Source organism: Salmo salar, chromosome ssa09 (genome assembly GCF_905237065.1).
Source record: "Salmo salar chromosome ssa09, Ssal_v3.1, whole genome shotgun sequence".
NCBI lineage: Eukaryota > Metazoa > Chordata > Actinopteri > Salmoniformes > Salmonidae > Salmo > Salmo salar.
Window position 1 is genome coordinate 21,380,325 of NC_059450.1, and position 22,669 is coordinate 21,402,993.

The window sequence follows — 22,669 nt, forward strand, 5'->3', positions numbered from 1 at the left end:
AAGCGAGGGCCAACCAACGAGAGTGTACAGGTCGCAAAACTATAGTTTTGGCAAGTTGATTAGGACATCTACTTTGTGCATGACACAAGTCATTTTTCCAACAATTGTTTACCGACATATTATTTCACTTATAATTCACTGTATCACAATTCCAGTGGGTCAGAAGTTTACATACACTAAGTTGACTGTGCCTTTAAACAGCTTGGAAAATTCCAGAAAATGTTTTCATGGCTTTAGAAGCTTCTGATAGGCTAGTTGACATTATTTGAGTCAATTGGAGGTGTACCTGTGGATGTATTTCAAGGCCGTCATTCAAACTCTGTGTCTCTTTGCTTGACATCATGGGGAAATCAAAAGAAATCAGCCAAGACCTCAGAAAGAAATCGTAGACCCCCACAAGTCTGGTTCATCCTTGGGAGCAATTTCCAAACGCCTGAAGGTACCATGTTCATCTGTACAAACAATAGTACGCAAGTATAAACACCATGGGACCACACAGCCATCATACCGCTCAGGAAGGAGATGCGTTCTGTCTCCTAGAGATGAACGTACTTTGGTGCGAAAAGTGCAAATCAATCCCAGAACAACAGCAAAGGACCTTGTGAAGATGCTGGAGGAAACAGGTACACAAGTATCTATATCAACAGTAAAACAAGTCCATATCGACATAACCTGAAAGTCCGCTCAGCAAGGAAGAAGCCACTGCTCTAAAAACCACCATAAAAAAGCCAGACTATGGTTTGCAACTGCACATGATGACAAAAATCGTACTTTTTGGAGAAATGTCCTCTGATCTGATGAAACAAAAATAGAACTGTTTGGCCATAATGACCATCATTATGTTTGGACGAAAAAGGGGGATGCTTGCAAGGCGAAGAACACCACCCCAACCGTGAAGCACGGTGTAGCGTCTTGTCTGTGGTGTGGCGGAAAGAAGCGCAGGAAGCAGCGAACACTGTGTGGTAATTTTAATGGAACCACCCGTACAAAATAAAAGGTCTCCCAACAACAGGGAAAAATACAATGGACAAGCACAGTCAACAAACGCAGTTGACATACAGAAAAACATTAAAAAAAAGGGAAAAACAAAAAGGGAATCGGTGGTAGCTAATAGGCCGGTGACGACGACCGCCGAGCGCCACCCGAGCAGGAGGGGGCGCCACCGTCGGTAGGAATCGTGACACACGGGGGTGGCAGCATCATGTTGTGGGGGTGCTTTGCTGCAGGAGGGACTAGTGCACTTCACAAAATAGATGGCATCATGAGGAGGAAAATTATGTGGATATATTGAAGCAACATCTCAAGACATCAGTCAGGAAGTTAAAGCTTGGTCGCAAATGAGTCTTCCAAATGGACAATGACTCCAAGCATACTTCCAAAGTTGTGGCAAAATGGCTTCAGGACAACAAAGTCAAGGTATTGGAGTGACCATCACAAAGCCCTGACCTCAAGCCTATAGAAAATGTGTGGGCAGAACTGAAAAAGTGAGCAAGGAGGCCTACAAACCTGACTCAGTTACACAAGCTCTGTCAGGAGGAATGGGCCAGAATTCACCCAACTTACCCAAAATGTTTGACCTAAGTTAAACAATTTAAAGGCAATGCTACCAAATACTAATTGAGTGTATGTCAACTTCTGACCCACTGGGAATGTGATGAAAGAAAAGCTGAAATAAATCCTTCTCTCTACTATTATTCTGACATTTCACATTCTTAAAATAAAGTGGTGATCCTAACTGACCTAAGACAGGGAATTTTTACTGGGATTAAATGTCAGTAATTGTGAAAAATTTAGTTTAAATCTATTTGGCTAAGGTGTATGTAAACTTCCGACTTCAACTGTAGCTAATGAACTGATTTCTAGTCCCAAAGAGAGAAATATGACAATACAAAAACTCAATTACAACGAAATATCAAATGTTATATCACTTGAGAATAATGAAGCAAGTCCTGGTCTAATGTCTATGCTTCTAATCTCAGATACAGAGACCTGTGAAAACTGCTTAACCTTGTGTGGATGAAGGTCCCAAAGAAAGCCCCAAGTCCTGGAGAGACTGAAGGGTATATAGCCATGTGTTATATATGCATTGTGAACCTTGCTTCTAGAGATCTAGCTAATGGGTGTGCAGGTTTCTGTTCCAGCCCATCCCTGACATTCTGCTTATTATTTGTATTAAACACTATTCATTTAACTATTCAATCATCTCTTGTTTTGGAGTAAGATGAATGTCTAAACCCACTAACCATTTACATAGGCATTCTTTGTATGACATAAAATAAAGTCTTGATTCTTTTAATTATGTAAAGTGGATTTTTTGGTCATTGAACATTCCCTGTTTGTCTGTTTTATTTGGTTGTCACTCACTTTCATTTGTCTGATGGTACTGCACAGATTTGAGCAGCAGCTGATGTCCTTGATCATTGGTGTGGGTGTAACAATCCCTGTATGGCTGACCTAGGATGCAACCCCTGTCCATAACAGCACTTCATACCCACAAAGCACCATCCATTATCATTCCAAAACCAGGATCTTGGTTGGGCTAAGGTAACAGTACTTTAGGTCTCAGGGTGGGTGACCTCACCACACGATGGCTACTAGGCCATTCTCACTTTGTCTTTCCTTGATTACTCGCATCCTATCTCCTCACCTGTATTGTATTGGAGGAGAAGATACAAGATCCCTCCCCTCTGACCTTCTTCTCCAATGGGTTTTTAGAAGGAGACGAGGAGAGGAATCGAGGAACGGATGAATTGAGAAAGTGACTAGCATTCCCCTGTCAACTAGTTCACGTGTGCTACACACTCACCCCTCTGTTACACTCATTGACCTCCTTCTCATTAACCTCAGCACACTCACCCCTCTGCTACACTCACTGACCTATTTTTATCCCTCTACCTCAACACACTCACCCCTCTGCTACACTCACTGACTTCTTTCTATACATCAACCTCAGCACACTCACCTCTCTGCTACACTCACTGACTTCTTTCTATACATCAACCTCAACACACTCACCCCTTTGCTACACTCACTGACCTCCTTCTCATTAACCTCAGCACACTCACCCCTCTGCTACACTCACTGACCTCCTTCTCATCAACCTCAACACACTCACCCCTCTGCTACACTCACTGACCTCTTTTTATCCCTCTACCTCAACACACTCACCCCTCTGCTACACTCACTGACTTCTTTCTATACATCAACCTCAGCACACTCACCCCTCTGCTACACTCACTGACCTCTTTCTATCCCTCTACCTCAACACACTCACCCCTCTGCTACACTCACTGACCTCCTCCTATACATCAATCTCAGCAGCCAGCAGAGCAGACTTTGTGAACTGAGTCAATCTAATTTAATTCTGCTACATTGACTCAGATCAGAGTTGGTGGCGTAGGAGGAGGTGAAAGGGGTGTGACTGTAGCAGAGGTGAGTTGCAGATAATTTCTGGTAGCCACTGTGATGTAATGTCATCCCCCCCTGAGACTTGAAGTAGTGTCTCCTCCAGTCTATCATGAATTGATCTATATTTTAATGCTGTAAGCATCTCGGCTGCTGGAGGATGTCCTCTAATTTTGCACTGATTTGCTTCATTTTTCTACACTTATTGTCCTCCTTCTCCAGTGGTTGGTATGCTAGCTACAAGTGTAATCTGATTAGGGTTTCTGGCCCAGTCAGCCATACAAGGATGGAATTCATACATTACATAGCTACTTTGCCGCCCATGTAAAAGTTAACCTTCACTGTGGTCACTCTCCAGGGTATTTTCTCTTGCCTCCACTATTGGTTACAGTGGATGTGAGATTATTTATGGCATGTATGCACAATGCAGACATGATGGGATTATTATTGTCCTTGTGGGCATGTCCAATGTAATTGTACATGTGGTTTGTCATTTCTATACAGAAACAGGATTTGCAAATCCTCACACATTATTTACATTTTGCTGATATGTTTTCTCCATTTAAAATGATACTGTGGGAATAAGAAAAGTAATCACACATCTGAGAACTTGTGTGTTAATCATTTGCTAATAAAGAAAATACAAGTCTGGTTTGATACTGCCAAGATCAGTGTGGGTTTTTCTTTTTTTCTTAGACAATTAACAAGGCTAACCATGTTGAAGGATACCAGATATGACTTCTATAGCTTCTGTGCACCTCTCTGATTCAGAGGGGTTGGGTTAAATGTGGAAGACACATTTCAGTTGAATACATTCAGTTGGAGAACGGACTAGGTATCCCATTTCCCACATGCCATCAGAAAATGTATTTGTGCAAGCCCAACCTTTGTAATGAAGGTAGGCCTTAAAACCTCTACAGGATCAGTGGGTCCCCCTCGGGACGGTTGTGCTAACGTAGGCTAATGTGATTAGCATGAGGTTGTAAGTAACAAGAACATTTCCCAGGACATAGACATATCTGATATTGGCAGAAAGCTTCAATTCTTGTTAATCTAACTGTGCTGTCCAATTTACAGTATCTATTACAGTGAAAGAATACCATGCTATTGTTTGAGGAGAGTGTACAGTTATGAACTTGAAAATGTATTAATAAACCAATTAGGCACATTTGGGCAGTCTTGATACAAAATGTTGAACAGAAATGCAATGGTTCATTGGATCAATCTAAAACTTTGCACATACACTGCTGCCATCTAGTGGCCAAAATATAGAATGCGCCTGGGCTGGAATAATACATTATGGCCTTTCTCTTGCATTTCAAAGATGATGTACTAAGGGAAAAAAAGAAAAAAACGTTTTTTTTTTTTTTGAATAATGTTTTACCAGATCGAATGTGTTATATTCTCCTACATTAATTTAATATTTCCACAAACTTCAAAGTGTTTCCTTTCAAATGGTATCAAGAATATGCATATCCTTGCTTCAGGTCCTGAGCTACAGGCAGTTAGATTTGGGTATGTCATTTTAGGCAAACGTTTGGAATGAAAAGGGGCGGATCCTAAGGATGACATGCTCAGCAGAGAGACATTATCAGCATATATCACTATCAAGAGGGTGTGCAGAAAGGAATATTTTAAGGTTCATTTTATTTAATTTCTAAATACATGTTGCTTGAAATAAAGTGTATATTTGTTTGCTTCACGTAATGTATCATCCTGGTGTAATTCATATACAGTTCAACATTATCACCACAAGGTGTCAGCGCTAGCGTTTGTTATACTACCAACCGCTAGCTTGGTCTCGTAACATGAGGTCAATAAGACATGCCTAGCGGTTCATTGAAACGACAGTATATTTCTTAATTGAAACTAGCTAAGTGGCCAATATACCTGGGTAAAATATAGTTGCATTTTGGAGGAAGCAGACGAAGAGCTAGGAGAGACAGATTAGTGAAGGGGAGAGAGGTTGATAGTGGGGTACTTAGTGCTGCTAGCCAACTTTGATGTAAACAATGCGGCCGTCAAACATTGGACTCGAATGCTAGCTACGGTTAGTTTAGTTATATTGTTGGCAAAGGTAAACTAGATGGCAAAGGTAAACTAATCTTTCTTTACCTCACATTACACTAGCTCGACTGGTTATTTGGTGTGCTAGCCAAATGTAACATCACCAGAGCAAACGGGAAATAAACGTTGTCTGATTATTTTGTTTAGTGGATCTGATAGCAATAAGTCAATGTGTGTATATAATTAATGTGTGAATTGTTTTGGTTGGATCAAGAAATAGGAATTTATAAATGTGTTCTAGCTAACCAACCAACCAACCAACTAACTAGCTAGTTAGAAATGATGGCGCTGCAGCACATGATGTAGACTGGGGAACCTGGTTGCGCGTGCCTATAGAACGTGTTATTGTTTCGACCGTTGAAAAGGTTTATAAACACTAGCTAAGGTTACCTAGCAACAATAAAATGGCGGAATGAATGCTATGTAGCTAGCTAGCGCCCAAATTAAATGTAACGTTAGGTAGATAAAGTCAGGCAATTAGCCCAGAAACAATATGGAAACATGCTATGTAGGCTTACATTGTCTTTTTCGTCGTCATAATTTGAGCCAATTATCAGTCAGGAAAAGAGCCCGTATTAACTTTGTTATCCATAGCCTTATATGCCCTGTAGTCTGGCATCGCTGTAAAAGTTTTGGTATAACTTATATGAGTTCATGGCATCTGAACCGCAGTTTATTTTTGTTAGTCAATGGACAGTTGGGCGTATGCCAGCAACTGGAGGTTCAGTATTATTTACTAGATTATTTCCAGTAAATGTTGATTTAAGCCCTTTGGAGTTCCATATATAGAGATACTGATATGGAATCTCTCCCTGCAACTACACCAGTGACTTCATACCACTATATATGTTCATGTCATTCATGACCTAAAAAGAATCATGCTGCGTCTCAATACATTTTAGTGGTAGAGATTTCTGCAATGTAAAATATCCTATCATGCAGTCCCTAGGGAAGCTTGCTGAGTATAGTTTTACATCAAAAGCGACATTGCTGACATTAGATTGTATTAATAATTCGACAAACAACTTTAGCAAAGTTGAAGGACATAGGCACTTGTTGGACATTATGTCTCAGACCCAATAACTCAAACTTTTATTTTATTTACCCTTTATTTATACAGAGAATCCCATTTGAGACCAGGATCTATTTTTCAATGGTGCCCTGTGTTATAACAAACAACAATCCAAACAGAGATAAAACTACATAAAGTTAAAATGATATAGGCCTACAGAGAAACATGATTAGATTTTCAATCACCAACCAATACTGTCAGCATACAGGCTAATTATAAAGGTATGACAGAAGTACGCCTATTCTATCAGTAAATGATATGAAAATCAAGTAATATGCAGTGGTTTGGTTTTCCCCCTCATGTTTTCCACATTAGCTTCACATATCCACTAGGGGGCATACTCTCACTTCTTGAAAATGTACGCTGCTCTTGTGTGACCCGAAACTATTTCATGACCTGAAGTGACAGCGTAGGCTAGTATTTGTATAAATTGAATAAATACTACAAAGTCCAATCGCAAACAAAATACGTTGTTTATTTATCTGTAATACTTGGCACATGGCCTCCAGATAGGCAGACATAATCATAGTGTGAAATGCTTCTCCCCGAAATGTACTTGTGCAATTATGATCTGCAGCCCCTCCTTCCCAAACGTCACAAATACCGTTTACTATAAAATATCAGTGAAAGGACTGCGCGCCCATTGAGTACGAGACTCTGGTTGTGCAAAACGGGCAGGAGCGCGAGGGAGACCGGCACTGACTTAACACCAGCAACAGTTGATGAAAAATAAAAAGCAATGGAGAAAGTTAATTTTGTCATGATGAACTAATGAAGAGAGAAAACGGAAGATGTCAAGGTTGTGACAGAACATATGAAGAACAGAAAGACAACAGGTTGAATGAAAAGGGGTCTCAGATAAGATACAATTTCAAGAATGATCTGGACTATTCTTGGAATGCATAGCGGGTTAGCACCCAGATGACACTAGCCCTATCTTGACAAGATGGGATTCCTCGGGGGAAAACTCGTTGACCACTTTAATGCAAAGATAGAGGGTAACATTTCTCCTGGAATCTAGTCCATATTATTTGGTGTATTTTTCTGTTTCCCGTTTACCATACTTTTAAAAACATTTCATCATATTATTAGCTAAGCAAGGGCAGATAGAAATATGCATTTGGGCAAAGCACTTCTGTTTTTCCTCCTGTTGAACTGTGTGACAATGACTTTGTCACTATCCACTTGCACCACTGTGGACATAGACCACATAAAGAAAAAGAGAGTAGAGGCAATCCGAGGACAGATTCTTAGTAAACTTCGAATGACCAGCCCGCCGCAGACAGTGGGTCCGAATCAGGTACCGTTTCAGGTGCTGGCGCTCTATAACAGTACGAAGGAGCTGATCGAGGAGTTGGGGAGAGACAGACAGCAAAGTTGTGGACAGGATAACACGGAGACTGAATATTACGCCAAAGAGATTTACAAGTTCAATATGATTAATGGACCACCAGAAAACAGTAAGTAATGTTCATGTATCTATTTACGCGTTTTACCCATGCAGGCCATTTTTCTATCATGATCCTACCAAACAGCTGATCGTGTTGCCACCGTGGCTTCTATTATGTTAGGTATCCTACTGATCAAAAGCCTGATTGTTAAATGTAAATAGCCCATTGTTCCATGGTGAAAGTCTAAGCAGTCCAGGTCTGATGATGCGTCATTTCTTAACCTGAATGCCACAGCTGGTGAGCAGCGCATGCATGTAATATCAGTTTAGAGTGACAATTTGTGAAAATAATCGAGAAGCATACCTTTCCAATAAAGAAACAAGACAACTTTTTATGATTTCCCGAAGAAGCCAATTCAGCCATTTTTTTTTTATTCCGCTTTAAAATATAATTCTTCTGACTCCCCTCCAGAGTACAGAGATGTGTGCAATGCAATTTGTCTGTGTTTTATTTATAGAATTTGTCATTGTCTCCCTTTAACTGGTCATATGTTAATTACAGCGGAATGAAATTATAAAAGCACCCGTAGATCTGCAGCATAGGCGAAATACTGCAAACACGTAGAGGAAATGTTATTAACAAATTATACTAAAGAACGCAAGAACACCTTCGCTTGGGGTGTGTTCCATCCGCCTGAGATGAATTGGCCAACACAATTTAAACGCACACTGTAAGCGCCATTCCTCCCTCATATCTCACTCAAAAGCCATGGGAACTCCCAATAGCGCACACTAGATAGCGCACAATAGATGCCATTGGAACAATTTTTTTCTAGGACTCCATCGATTTTAGCTTTCCTCCAACCACTGTTCCAATTACCCTTTCTTTCCCTAGTCCAAATATGCATTTATCTAAAACCTTTTTTGATCAATTGTTTGATTATGTATTGTGTACACTACAGCAAAAAATAAGATATTGGCTCTATTGAAACGTTAAAACACAGCTAATTCAGCTGCAAATTGGCTTGTGCACTAGAGCAAAATTGCTCATCCCAGTTGGCGTTACCTGTATATACCACCCACAACTGATTGTTCCAGTCTAATCAGAGTGAGAGGTTTATTGGAAGCTTGCCTCTATTGCAGTGAGTTTTCTCAGGAAGGGAATTGTTTACTAAGTGGAAGACTTGGAAGCAGGCCTATTCGCTGTTCAGGGGCTGGATCATTGCATCATGTTACTACTTTAAGATCAAGATGGCAGGTGTTTCATGCTATTCAAAGACCGAGCAGAGCTTCTTCTGGCAACAGCTCAGGCCCCTGTGTCAAATCTGTTTCCTGGGTCCCATTAGTGTATCTGACTCTCAAAATAATAACTACTACAACCACCTTGGTCTAGGGGTGTAGGGACTGGTGCTCTTTACTTGTCAATGTTCCAAACAAGACATTATTGGTATTTTTATCTAAACAAGCAAACACCATCAGATCAAATTCATAGCAAGCAATTCACTGTGTTAGTCAGATTTGATGAAATATAACAGAACAGATGACCTGGAATGACATTCACTCTCACCGAATGGGTTGCCAAAAAAAACTAACAAAGCCACACCCCCAATAAGCCACAAATATGACTTAATTGAGGCATATGTCACAGTGCGTCTATGGCTATATACATCATACCACTGCCTATTTCATTTGTTCATTTAGTAAACAAGACAGCTCATAATCCTGTGACTTTATCACAGTCAACACACCTATATTTTGTCTTTAATTAGCTTTAAAAAAGCAACATTTTCTCTCAGCCTCATTGCAAAATGTGTAGAGAATAGCATGAGATTAGCAATAAAGCTGCACATTTTTCTATGTGCCCCATGGCAAAATGTGTACAAAGTTGGCTGCTTTTTAGGGTCCACCCAAATTTCTGCAGTCCCACCCACCAACTAATTTATGGCTACGCCACTGCCTTAGAGTCCGCAAAACAAACAGAGGTCTGATGTGTGAGCTGTGGGCTGCACCAGTCATGGTCAGGAGCCCAAGTCACGTCACCCTGTCAATCATGATCAAAGTAAATAAACAGGGCCTATAGGCTACAGTTGTCACTCATTGGCTATGGAGCTAGACTAATTCTTTTTCATACACTTATGTAAATGTAGCCTACAATGCACTTTTTTGTCCCTGTTTTTTGTTTGTTTAATCGTTTTATTTGTTAATATCCAGATACAGTCTACTCTGGAGGGTGTAAGGGAGGGAGAGAGTTTATCCTCTCATTAACAAGGCCTGCAGTTTGGACGAATAACCACTTTTCTCTTCCCTTCACTTTCCATTATGTCATTTTCATAAGAAGTATCAGTGAGTGTAATGTCTGTCACCAAAATCTAATGTTATTGGTTGCGTACACATATTTTACAGACGTTATCGTGGGTGTAGCGAACTGCTTATGTCCCTAGCTCCATCAGTGCATTAATACCTAACAATACAAAACAATACACAGAAATCTATGCATAGTCACTTCACCCCCACCTACATGTACAAATTACCTCAACTATCCTGTAGCCCCGCACACTGACTCGGTACCGGTACCCCCTGTATATAGCCTCGTTATTGTTACTGTGTTACTTTTTATTAAAACTTTTTATTTTGGTCTTGGTAAATATTTTCTTAACTCTTGTTGAACTGCACTGTTGTTTAAGGGCTTGTAAGGAAGCATTTCACGGTAAAGTCTACACTTGTTGTATTCGGCACATGTGACAAAAAGTTTGATTTGATTTTGAAATCCCCAAAATAAAAAGAAAGGAATTAAGAAATATAGAAATCTTAGAACGAGCAACCACAGTAATACAGTAAGGCATATTTTAAATCCATTTCCATAATATAATGGGTTATACATACACTCTCTTTGGAAAGTGGGAATGTCTTGGATTATTGTCAGTGGTGCTTTTTCACTCTTTTTATTATTCATATACAGGGCTGTGTAAGATGAAGCAGAGATTTTTCCTCCCAGACTCATATGCTTTAATAGCTAGAATAATTTGCCAAAATACTCATTGTACCACTAGTTAGGTATCTCTGAATATAAACAGTGTTTATAAACAGTAAAGCTGTGGATATGACAAGTGCAGATGGGAGCCATTTGGCAAACACTGGTAGAGGAGCCAAACTAACGACACAAGGGCCAAGCATCTCCATAATCCACAGCACCCAGTCCTAGGTTTGGTTTGGGTACTGAACTCCAGTTGTACTGACTCCTCCACATATATTAGCACTCATTCACTGTCTTTATGTTTGCCTTAACATAGTAAGACTGTCCAAAGACAACCATTGAACCATCTAAGAAAACCACCTGTTGGCTCTCATAGCTGAAAATTAGGCAGAGACAGGTTTCTTTAGAAGAAAAGCTTGTAATGAGTGGTCGGTCTGGCATATGGCAATCATTGATTCATCGTTGGGAGGATAGGAGAAGGATGTGGACCGGAGCTGAGGACAGCAGTGTTTCTGATATATGGAATAGTAGAAAAGTGATGTCATCCCAGGCAAACAGACACAGAGTTCTCTGGTCCATTCCGAAAGACGCCGCCCCCCCCCCCAGCCATTTTTCCCTCTTCATCCTTGATCAAGTGGAAAAAAGCTGTCTTACTTCAGCAGAGAACTCCATCACATTATCTCATCTAACGCAGTCAGCCACAGGCTCCATGTGTAGAGACTTACTCAGGACAGGAGGGCCTGGTCCACACTAAAGCATTGTGTTTAACCCTTGTGTAGTCTTAATATTCTGTATACTCCCCTTGTCCTAAGGGTAAAAAATGACTCGCCTTCACTAAACCCCTAAAATAAAGCAGCTTAATTGAATTTTAAACCCCAAATCTATTTTTCATGAAGAAACAACCTGTCATTCATCAAACTTTGTGAATATCTGGGTTTTCCCTCTTCACAACACAGAAAGACTGCATTTAGTCAGTGGACAACCACTCGTTTTTATTACAACACACCTGTCATAATTGTGTTCTTTACTAAAGTAGAGGTTTATTATTATTGCTAAAGGTACTGCATAGGTGTAAACAATGTTTTTAGCAAGAGATAGCACTTGTATAGCCTAAGAAAGTAGCAGAAATGTGCATAAAGTAGTTTTGAATGCATTTTATTGAAGGGAAACAATAAGTCTTGAACTTTTTTGGCAACATAGTGATATATTATTATATACTGTACAATGAGGAATTCAACTACAAAATACTAGTCTTCTCCCATTTTTTTAAACCATTGCCCCACCCACAAGGTGTATAAGCAACAGCAATAAGAATAAAATAGATACAAAAACGTGAAGAACATAAATCAGTCAACTCTAATTAGCACATATAGGACAGTATGCAAGTGTGTGTGCATGGATTTTGCAGATGTATTTCTCACATGTGCAGCACAAAGTATTTGTCCTTTGGGGGAAGAATTGGCATCTCCTCCTCTTGCCTGCCCCAGCTGCAGCCTCGGGTGGATCAGGACAAGATTCAGCCCCCTGAACAGTTTTCACAAGCGCTGCAGAGGCTGCTGTGCGGGGGAGGTGCTCCCTTTGAATGTGTGGGGTTACAAGTGCCTTTCCCAGCTGCTCCAGGAACAACCTCCACTTGTTCCGCTTATCAGTCATCCAGGTAGGGTTGATCTTGTTCCATATCACGAAGGCATTGTATGAGGACACATCAATGATGTTATGGAAGATGACCAGGGGCCAGTGGGCAGTCATCCTCCTGCAGCTGGAAGTTTCAATCACCTTGTCCAGGTTGTCCATGCCTCCTTTTGTTGTGGTTGTAGTCCAGGATGATGGCTGGCTTCCTGTCCTCATGATCACTGATCTCAGCTGTTTTGTGCAGTGTGCTCAGGAGGACCACATTCTTGTTCCTCTTTGGGAGGTAAGAAACTAGAGTGGTGGTGGGGGTGAAGGCAAACTTTGATGAGAAGGTCTCTCTTCCCCCTTGTTGCGAGGAGTGCAGTGGGGAGCTCATGCTTGTTCTTTCTAACTGTGCCAACCATGGTGATCTTCCTCTTCAGGAGCTGCTGGCTGAGTTCAATCAGTAGCACACAATCTCAATTTCTCTTTTTGTGTGTGTGTTGTGTAAATGATTTTAACTGCCGGGTCAAAAATGACCCTAAGACAATCTTTGTACCCTGGTGGTGTTCATATTTCCATGAAAGCTATACAAAGGCGATGTTTCACTTTTTCTAATGTTGGGGTCACTCTAGGAAAAGTCATAAAATTTCAAGTTGAAGAAATATAATTTAGGGGGTTTTCTCTGCCGTTAAACATAGTGGCGGGTCATGTTTTACCCTTAAGACAACACAAGGGTTAAATGATAGTACCACACACAGGTGAGCAAACCTTTGACAGTATATTTCTATGAGCAGGATCAGTACTTCAGTTGCAAGAATTTGGAATTTACTGTTCAGGTTATTACATTTAGTCATCTGGAGTTAGCTATATTATTTTATTGACAGATTAGAAAGCATGATTGGTTACTTATTTTTTTAAGATGGAAACGTTAGTTGAAAAACATTAATATTTATGGCCTTCTGGATAAGCCAGATAAGTCTTATAAGATTAGTTTGATAGGTAATTTAAATGCATTATAATACCAGTTTTTGCAGCGCCGTTGCCATTTTTCACTGATAAACAAGGTCCAGACTCCTCAGCAGCTGACCAGCACCTGCTTTCCATGCTTCCCATTTCCTTTGTTTACCTTCACATAGCTTTGGAGAGACTGACATCATAGCACTGGGAACAGGCTGATTGCTGGGAGCTTCTATGTGATGTCACCTGCCAGGGTAGGGAGGAGCTAGTGTGATGGGGCATCCCAGACACAGGAAGCAGAGGGTGGAGGGGGGCGCAGGGGGAGCAGTGTCTGTCTGGGGTGGAAGCTTTATGAGAAGCTTTAGAGCAGAGATATTTGAAGTCTGTCCCTAGGCCTTCCTATGTGGAGGGTTTCACTACTGTTGCAACCCTTACCTAAGACTCTTCTATTGACCATGTTATTGACCTAGAACCCTCAAACTCAACTCTGGACCTCTAAGCCAGTTCCACTGCATTTCTTCATTGTTCCCCCCTAATCAGGGACTGATTTAAACCTGGGACACCAGGTGTGTGCAATTCATTATCATGTGGATAGAAAACCAGCAGGCTCCGGACTTCGTAGGTTAAGAGTTGAGTACATAAATATATCTGGTCAACTGCTCAACATTTTGACTACATCACACTTCTGTCAAGGTGTTAGTGGATGGTTTCCAACTGGTCCTCAGAAGTCAGCTTTCTCAGCTCCACAGTCCAGACTCCATGGAAGTCATTGCCAACATACTGCCAAAAAAAGAGAGAGGTTACAAAAAGCAGGACCTCAGTTCCAGTCCCTTGGGGAAAGTGGGAGAGGTGTTTGTACCACTTCATGTTAAGTGCCATGAAAACCATGTAGTTACATAGGCAGGTGATTAGTGTAATTACAGTGTAGATATACAATTCTAAATAGTACTTTGTTTGTAGTATGTAACTGTGATACCTGTTTACGGTTTGTTATTACACACACAAAAAACAGTTACTATTTTCACAATGACTCTCGAAAGAACAGTGCACAACCTTGAGAAATGGGGAGGGCTACAATGTAATAAAAGTTTGTCGCATTGATAAATAATCTATTTTGAGGGCCCAGAGAAGCTCTTTGGGGCATGTTTTGGTTGTTCCAGATAGAGTTCAGGTCCAGATTCTGCTGATATCAGCATCCTCACACTGCTGGCCTTAGAACCAGATCTGATAATGGAGAGGAGAGAGACTGTCAATTATCCTGCTGTGTATTTCACTCTAATTATACTAGCTCTCCCCTGCACTCACAGCCATGGAACAAATTACCTTCAGACCCTTGGCAAAAATAAGCCTTAATGCGAAATCCACCTAAAACCATTGCAATGGGAAAAATGAGGTCATCCAAAAGGAAACTAAAGACTTGATTAGAATTTCAAATCTCCTCTCAAAGTGGGGCTTTCCACCTTCTGTGGGGGAGGCAGAGGGACACAGGAGACGAGAGAGAAAGGGTGTGTGGGACAGGCCAAGGGAGTACTGAGCCCTTATAGATTGTGAGGAAGCACAGGACAGATATTTGGCTAGGGGTGAAGAGTCAAGACTGAAAAGGTCACTTGAAAAAAGTGGGGGGGGAAAAAACATTCAATGGAAATATCGGATAATGGCAAAGCCGCAGTGAAATAGGATTACAGGTCATAGGAAGTTTAGGTAGACGTATAAGCTCACAATCCATTATACACAAACATCCTTCTCCATTGTTATAAACAAATCTAGATGTCAACCAAAGGTGCAATGTCCTTGTTAAACACCACAGAGAATCACAGGGTCTCTATTAAAGCTCAGGCTTGGGGTAATAAATTAGCGATGGCTTGGCTGTAAATTAGTGTTTCCACTTTGCTCGTAAAACGCTTGCCGTGTTCTTGTTTTGCTCAACACTGCATGCGCTCGGCCTGTTAAAATAATAAACGATTCAATGGTATTAGGGTTGGGAAAAAAATAAACGCTTCCTTGACTGGCAGTGCAACAGGAAGTATTTCAGAAGAGGGCCATCGAGAAGTGTTCTGTGGCTGTTACTGTAACTACTGTACTACTGAAGCAGAGTTCACTGTCTGCCTTACACAACCACACCACACAGGTTGACAGGACTTGTTCCCCTTCATTACTCAATTGATGGCTAAGAAAACCTTAAGGCGCAACTCTCAGTTATACACTCAGCCCCCCTGACAAACAGTCACCGGAGGACTGTCTATCTCCCTTACAAACAACACATTGATTGAACTCGTGTTCTGTATCTACATGCATGTGATTGCATATGTGCGCTGAGCTGCTTGGTTGGTTGGTTGGTCCAGAGAATGCTTGGCTTCTGTCCTAGCTTTCTGAGCACCTGTTGAGCACCCTGCCATCTTAGACCAGCCTATTCAGTTCCACCAACGCATAGGACATTTGGTTTTCATTTCAGGACTTCAACTTGTTGCTAACTCACACTGCACGAAGTATAAGCAGATGGCCCAAGGCTTAGTTTTATTCACAGGCAATGGTTGAAGAATGGTTAACTGTATTTTTTCTGTTGTGAAGAACATTTGTTTATAGTGTCAAACACTACGAAATGCAGAAGATAGATAAAAGATTGACAAATCATTTTATTTCAAAACAGATTTTAGGCTGTGTACAGAGTGATGACTTTAGTCACAGTCCTGCTGTGTGTAAGCAGGGAGGATTGCATAATTAGAGTGTTTTAAGGTGGCTCACCTTGTCTGTGACACAAGTGTGTTCTGCTCTTCAGATGACCTTCCCTACTGCCCCAAGGGCATCACCTCCAAGGTGTTCCGCTTCAATGTCTCGGCCATGGAGAAGAACTCCACCAACCTCTTCAGAGCCGAGTTCCGAGCCCTTCGTGTCCCCAACTCTAGCGCCAAAAGGAACGAGCAGAGGATTGAGCTCTACCAGGTGTGTGAATGTACTATTTCATTCCCACTGTACTCAAGCATGCAGGGGGGGTCGTGATCCAATTCTCCCACATGGCTCAATGCACATGGGACAGTGTTGGTCTACATGTAGTGTTGGTCTACACCTATTTATACAGGTCCCCTAATTCCTCTCTCCTCTTTTTAAGTGATGATCATTATTCCATGTGCCTCAAGTCAAATGGATTCTGCATAAGTCCATTTGTAAAACTTTAAGAGTGTGCTACAGCAGACTCTGAGAAACTCAAGATTACCATTTTGCTATCTCTCCTTTCACAGCTGTCAATCTCCAAGCTTTTGTCCAACCACCCTTTCTTCAAGTTCCGTTAGATGTTTTCAACAGGGGATTCAGACATCTGCACCTGGATTTGTGTGTTTAAATGATGTGTGTTTGTCCTGGGATTGTGGGGTGTATGTGGGGTGGCAGGGATGGGTCTTTGCTCAGTTTCCTCATTAATCTCCAGTGAGAGACTAGGAGCCATGATCAGGTGCCAACATTTCCTGCCAGGGAGACAAGCATCTCCAGCCCGCATACTGCCTGAGGCGAGCTCTGCTCTGGCCAGGGCCGAGCTCAGCTCAGATTGACTGGGGGAGTAAACGGAGCGGCGCCCCCACACATAGCTTGAAGCTGATTGGCAGGGGCTGGCACTCTCTCGCTGGGTCTCCTGTTCCCACAGGAAGCCAGATTAGATGCTGACAATGTTCAGGAACCTGGTTATCCAGCCTGCTGTGGGACTAGGCGCTGCTGTGGCGCCAAGCCCCCAACTTCACTGGCCTCTCCCTGTTCACAGAAACCTTAGGTGTTGTTTAAAGTGTGGATCTCTACATCCTATGCCTCAGTCCTGCAATTTGAGACGTAGAGTAAAGTACACTTTCATGCTGGTATACAGCACATACTCAGAGATGCTCAGAGATCTGAATCAATGGCGTCTCTAGCACCATATGCAGTGCCTCATCCAGACTAGACCAGTGTAAGGAAACCCAAAATGTTGAGAGCCCAATTGTTTGAAGTGCAGATGGGAGGGACAGCCAGGTTCTCATTGGCAGTAGGGCTACACACAGGCATTAACTTGCAAAATGGGGATATCAACACAGGGAGTCACATTTTCCATGAGGAGAAGACGTTTGGCCCAGGGCATCCTGGAGCGTCTGGCTCAGGCAGAGCTGGCTGGGTTGCCGTCTGGTGTGTGTGTGTGGGAGAGAGAGTGAGCATATGCAGCTGGGTCACTCTCTTACCTCTGGCATGCAGATCCTGCGGCCAGACGACCACATAGCCAAGCAGCGCTACATTGGGGGCAAGAACGCCCTGACCAAAGGAATGCCAGAGTGGGTCTCCTTCGATGTCACAGACACAGTCAGGGAATGGCTCATGTACCGAGGTGAGTGGACTAAAGCCCCAATGTTCCCTGTCTCATACCATATGTTGCATATCAAAGCATGAGCAAAGGGTATTTGGAAACTCAAGTTCATTTGGACAAAGACAAATGGCCTCAAAGTTAAATACCACCTCCTCTTCTTCCCCTCAGAGACCAACCTGGGCCTGGAGATCAGTGTGCACTGCCCCTGCCACACCTTCAACCCCAATGGTGACATCATCGAAAACATCAACGAGGTGCTAGATGTCAAGTTCAAAGGTCAGATGACACGAGATGCCTCATTTTGTATGAAAATCCTTTTGGCTTTTCCACTGCTCTTCACAGCCCCCCTTTCTTTCCGTACGAGCTCTGATGTAGAAAAAGACCCTCTGAAGTCTTATCCAGTGAACATGGGCCTCAATGGTTGATAGTTATTCGGCACTTTTTTTTTATAAGAGAAAGAAAATATCATGGGAATACAATTGGTCTGGTATCTCACTTAGCATTGGGGGCCCCTGGTCCTGGGAACGCTGCCCTGACTGGCTTGGCCACAAGGAATGTGCTTCCACGGCGCTCAGATGCTTGGCCCCGAATTAAGAGGGGCGTCCGTATCCACTGGCAGCGTCTCTCCTAAGTTCTCTACTGCTTTTGCTATCAGGGGAAGATTGGATGAGCAGACACTAACCCAGGGGGAAGACAGAGGGACCAGCTCTGACTGGTGGAGGAGGAGGAGGAGGAGGAGGAGTGGGGCTGAGTGGGTGATGTCTCAAGTCCAGCCTCTCACCAGTGAAGACAATGCTTTTAAAACTTTACAGAAAGTACTATGACTAAAATAGCAGTGATGAATTTAAATTTGGTATAACTGACTCAGACACACTTATGCACAATTCTGTTAATATATTTTGTTTTACATTTGAACTGAACTTTGTTTTCTAATGGACTAGGACTGTACTTCAGCTTGAATTAACCAAATGATCCAATTTTGTCCAATTTGAATATGGAATATTGCAATGGAATGGTCTTGGTCTATGTACCATTTCATCCACTGATGACACTTCCCTCGGAAAATGCCTGACATCCCTGTATCATCCTCCTGCAGGTGTGGAGGGTGACTACGATGAGAGCCGCTGGGACCTGGGCAGCAGACTGAAGAAGCAGAAGGAGCAGCTCTTCCCTCACCTCATCCTCATGATGCTGCCCCCTCACAGGCTAGACGCTCAGTCCTCATCCCGCAGACGCAAGAGAGCACTGGACACCAACTACTGCTTCTCGTAAGTAACCACCTCACTCTAGTAATTCAATCACCATTTTAGAGTGCATGTCATATATTTAGATGAAAACTTGCTGCAGGATGAGTAGAGACATTTGTGTCCAATAGATGAATAGCCCCTAATTACTCCTGTAAGCAATATAGTAGGTCAAGGTGGATCTCAAATGGCAATGTGTCTTCTCTCATTTCTAATTTACTTGGCAGAGGAGCATTACGCATATGAATAAGCTGGTTAATTTGCTGTCAGATAGTCTTTGGAAAGGCAGAGGCATTACAAGTCGAGATCTGTCCCTGTATTAAAGTGTACGACAGTGAAATAAGGACACACCTTCCAGTGGTATTTCTGGGCTTCTCAGACTGCATGCATGTAGTGAAATATACCCAACTTGGAAACAGAGTGTTTCTCCTTCAGGTAATGTATGTAATTTCTTCATAATTATCACTCTCTCTCCCCTGCCTGCTGTAGTAACTATGAGGAGAACTGCTGTGTGCGACCCCTCTACATTGACTTCCGCCAGCATCTGGGCTGGAGGTGGATCCACGAGCCGAAGGGATACTATGCCAACTTCTGCTCCGGGCCCTGCCCTTACCTACGGAGCGCAGACACCACACACAGCTCGGTGAGACACGACTTGTACACCACTAATGACTCATTACCCTGCGCTACAAATATTATTACCACACAAACACTAATTGACACAATGGAATGCAGGCACTTACAAGCATGCATGTTGGCACACCTAAACAGACAACACTCACCTCGACTCTCACAATCTTATACCCTGCGCTTTCCCATGCCAATATGACCAAATACCAACCCATAGTTCATCATCACATTTCCTAGTCTTAGTGCAACTTACATGTCTAACTTATGTTTTATCCAAATGAAATGAAAAACATCGATTTTTGTAGTGATTGTCCCTGGTCTGACATCCCCTCTATCCCTCCGTAGATGCTGAGTCTGTACAACACCCTGAACCCTGAGGCGTCTGCCTCTCCCTGCTGTGTGCCTCAGGACCTGGAGCCCCTCACCATCCTCTACTACGTGGGCCGCACCCCCAAGGTGGAGCAGCTCTCCAACATGATCGTCAAGTCCTGCAAGTGCAGCTAAGGGCCCCAGCCCAGCACACTGGGCTCTGACAGGACCTGCACGGCACTGAGGGAGTGGAGGGTGGCGTGCTGTCTGTCCCACCACCAAGAGTACCTCTGTCCACCCTCATAACACTCTCCACCCTCCTCATTCCTCAGCCGAGCACACGCAGAGGGCCTGCAGAGAGAGACGCAGCCCACCACTCTACCCACAATCCCCAGGCTGTGTGTCCAAATGACTTTCAAATACCACTCCAGACCCAGCAATCTCAACGTCAACATAACTTTTTATTGGCCTTTTACAATGGCTTTTTTCTTTTCAACGTCAAGTGTTTTCCTCATTCTTTTGTCAATATTTCAGCCTTCTGAACTGCCTGTACCTTTGTGCCATATGACCACGGGCATTCAAAGCCAACCTCTGAACAGAGGAAAAGAACAGACGAAAGCTGTTCGAGCCTTGACCACTGCCTACTCGAGGACATACAGTAGTTGCAATCAAAAAGAGACACCCACTGAGAACCTGAACTTACAGTGCAAATGAATACATCAAAGGGGCTAAAGCAAAAGCTCTGTCAGGCTTTTGCTTCCTAAAGAGAACCATCCTTTTTAATGGATGCATAACACAAGGCCTTGACGCACAGAACAGACAGTCTATGCTGGAAACTAGCGCGTTGCGCACCACAGCTCCCTGACATTGTTCATCTAGGACAGATGCTGATGGACTCAAATTACCGGTATCTTAGGAAAAATACAACATGCTGGAAAACAACTTTTATTCAACAACGTATCTTCATGGTTATGTTTACCTCTAATATGCAACAGAATCATGTTTTTAGGGATTTTTTTCTCAAATGAAGCAGACTTTTATGTTGTACAAGACGATAAATGTCACTAAGTGAACGTGTAAATGTTTTTATTGCTATTACTCTTAAACACTTTTTTTTTTAAATAAAAAAATGGTCTTGGAAGAACAGATGTTATTAAATGTTTATCTGAAAGTAATCATAATTTGTGGATATCAGTGTAAATTCAGCATTTAGGCCCAGCTCAACAATACAGCTATTCATATTGAGGTCCTAGTCCTGAAGTGTATTGATAAAAAGTGTTCACTTTCATAGGTGCTATAAACTGATTTGATTGACAACCTTTTTTTAAAATGAAAAATATACACTGAAACCATTTAGAGTACATATAGACACTGGCATGATCAACATATTGCTACCGATATTAATGGACTTGCTTTGAAATGGTCACTATTGGTCACCATACTGTTTGGTCCTTACAGTACAACAGTTGGGGAGACACAGGCAAAAAGCTATTAATAATCCACTAACTTAGTATTACCTTGCAATACATGCACAACCCACTGTTTCTACTCTAGATAACAGCATGCTGTCATAGGTTTCGTACTTGTCAATCAACACCAATCACATTTCTGAATCTAAATGAAATATTGAGAACCATCTGTGTAATGGACAGTACTTCTGCCAAAACGTCACACCTGAATCACATGCAGAAACACAGTCTTCATCATGTTAAAATGAACAATAATCAAAGTATTTTTAGCAAAGCAAAACAGTCAAAAAGTCATCTAAAACAACAAGTTTACGAAATCAAACATCAAACCCTGAGTACGTTCACTACAAAAATATGCTCTGAGCATAGGGGCCATGAGACAGACGTTCAATAGCTTTTTACCTCTCAGGTTGTAAAGGTGCCAACGCACTTTAAATGGTCAACATTGTCATTGCATTACAGCCAGAAACTACTGGGTACTGTGTAGCCTACAGTATCACAAAGTAATACACTATAAAGTTAAAGCCGATTACAGTGCAGGATTACAGTACCGTTCAAACATTTGGGGTCACTTAGAAAATGTCCTTAATTTTGAAAGAAAAGCAAAAAATTTTGTCCATTAAAATAACATAAAATGTATCAGAAATACAGTGTAGACATTGTTAATGTTGTAAATGACTATTCTAGCTGGAAACGGCAGATTTTGAATGGAATATCTACATAGGTGTACAGAGGCCCATTATCAGCAACCATCACTCCTGTGTTCCAATGGCATGTTGTGTTAGCTAATCCAAGCTTATCATTTTATAAGGCGAATTGATCATTGGAAAACCCTTTTGCAATTATGTTAGCACAGCTGAAAACTGTAGAACTGATTAAAGAAGCAATAAAACTGGCCTTCTTTAAACTAGTTGAGTATCTGGAGCATCAGCATTTGTGGGTTCGATTACAGGCTCAAAATGGCCAGAAACAATAAACTTTCTTCTGAAACTCGTCTGTCTATTCTTGTTCTGAGAAATGAAGGCTATTCCATGCGAGAAATTGCCAAGAAACTGAAGATCTCGTACAATGTTGTGTACTACTCCCTTCACAGAAGAGCACAAACTGGCTCTAACCAGAATAGAAATAGAAGTGGGAGGCCCCAATGCACAACTGAGCAAGAAGACAAGTACATTAGAGTGTCTAGTTTGAGAAACAGACGCCTCACAAGTCCTCAACTGGCA

At 42.0% G+C, this 22,669-nt stretch overlaps 1 protein-coding gene across 1 annotated transcript; it reads left to right on the plus strand.

Annotated features, from left to right (window-relative positions):
* The first annotated feature begins 7,200 nt into the window (after positions 1 to 7,200).
* Positions 7,201 to 21,152, plus strand: LOC106611047 (transforming growth factor beta-3 proprotein). Its single transcript, XM_014210876.1, has 7 exons — positions 7,201 to 8,004; positions 16,256 to 16,419; positions 17,686 to 17,815; positions 17,963 to 18,070; positions 18,891 to 19,062; positions 19,528 to 19,681; positions 20,014 to 21,152. Exons 1-7 carry the CDS (start codon positions 7,659 to 7,661, stop codon positions 20,170 to 20,172), a joined length of 1,233 nt encoding a protein of 410 aa, XP_014066351.1. The 5' UTR covers positions 7,201 to 7,658; the 3' UTR covers positions 20,173 to 21,152.
* The last annotated feature ends 1,517 nt before the right edge of the window (positions 21,153 to 22,669 follow it).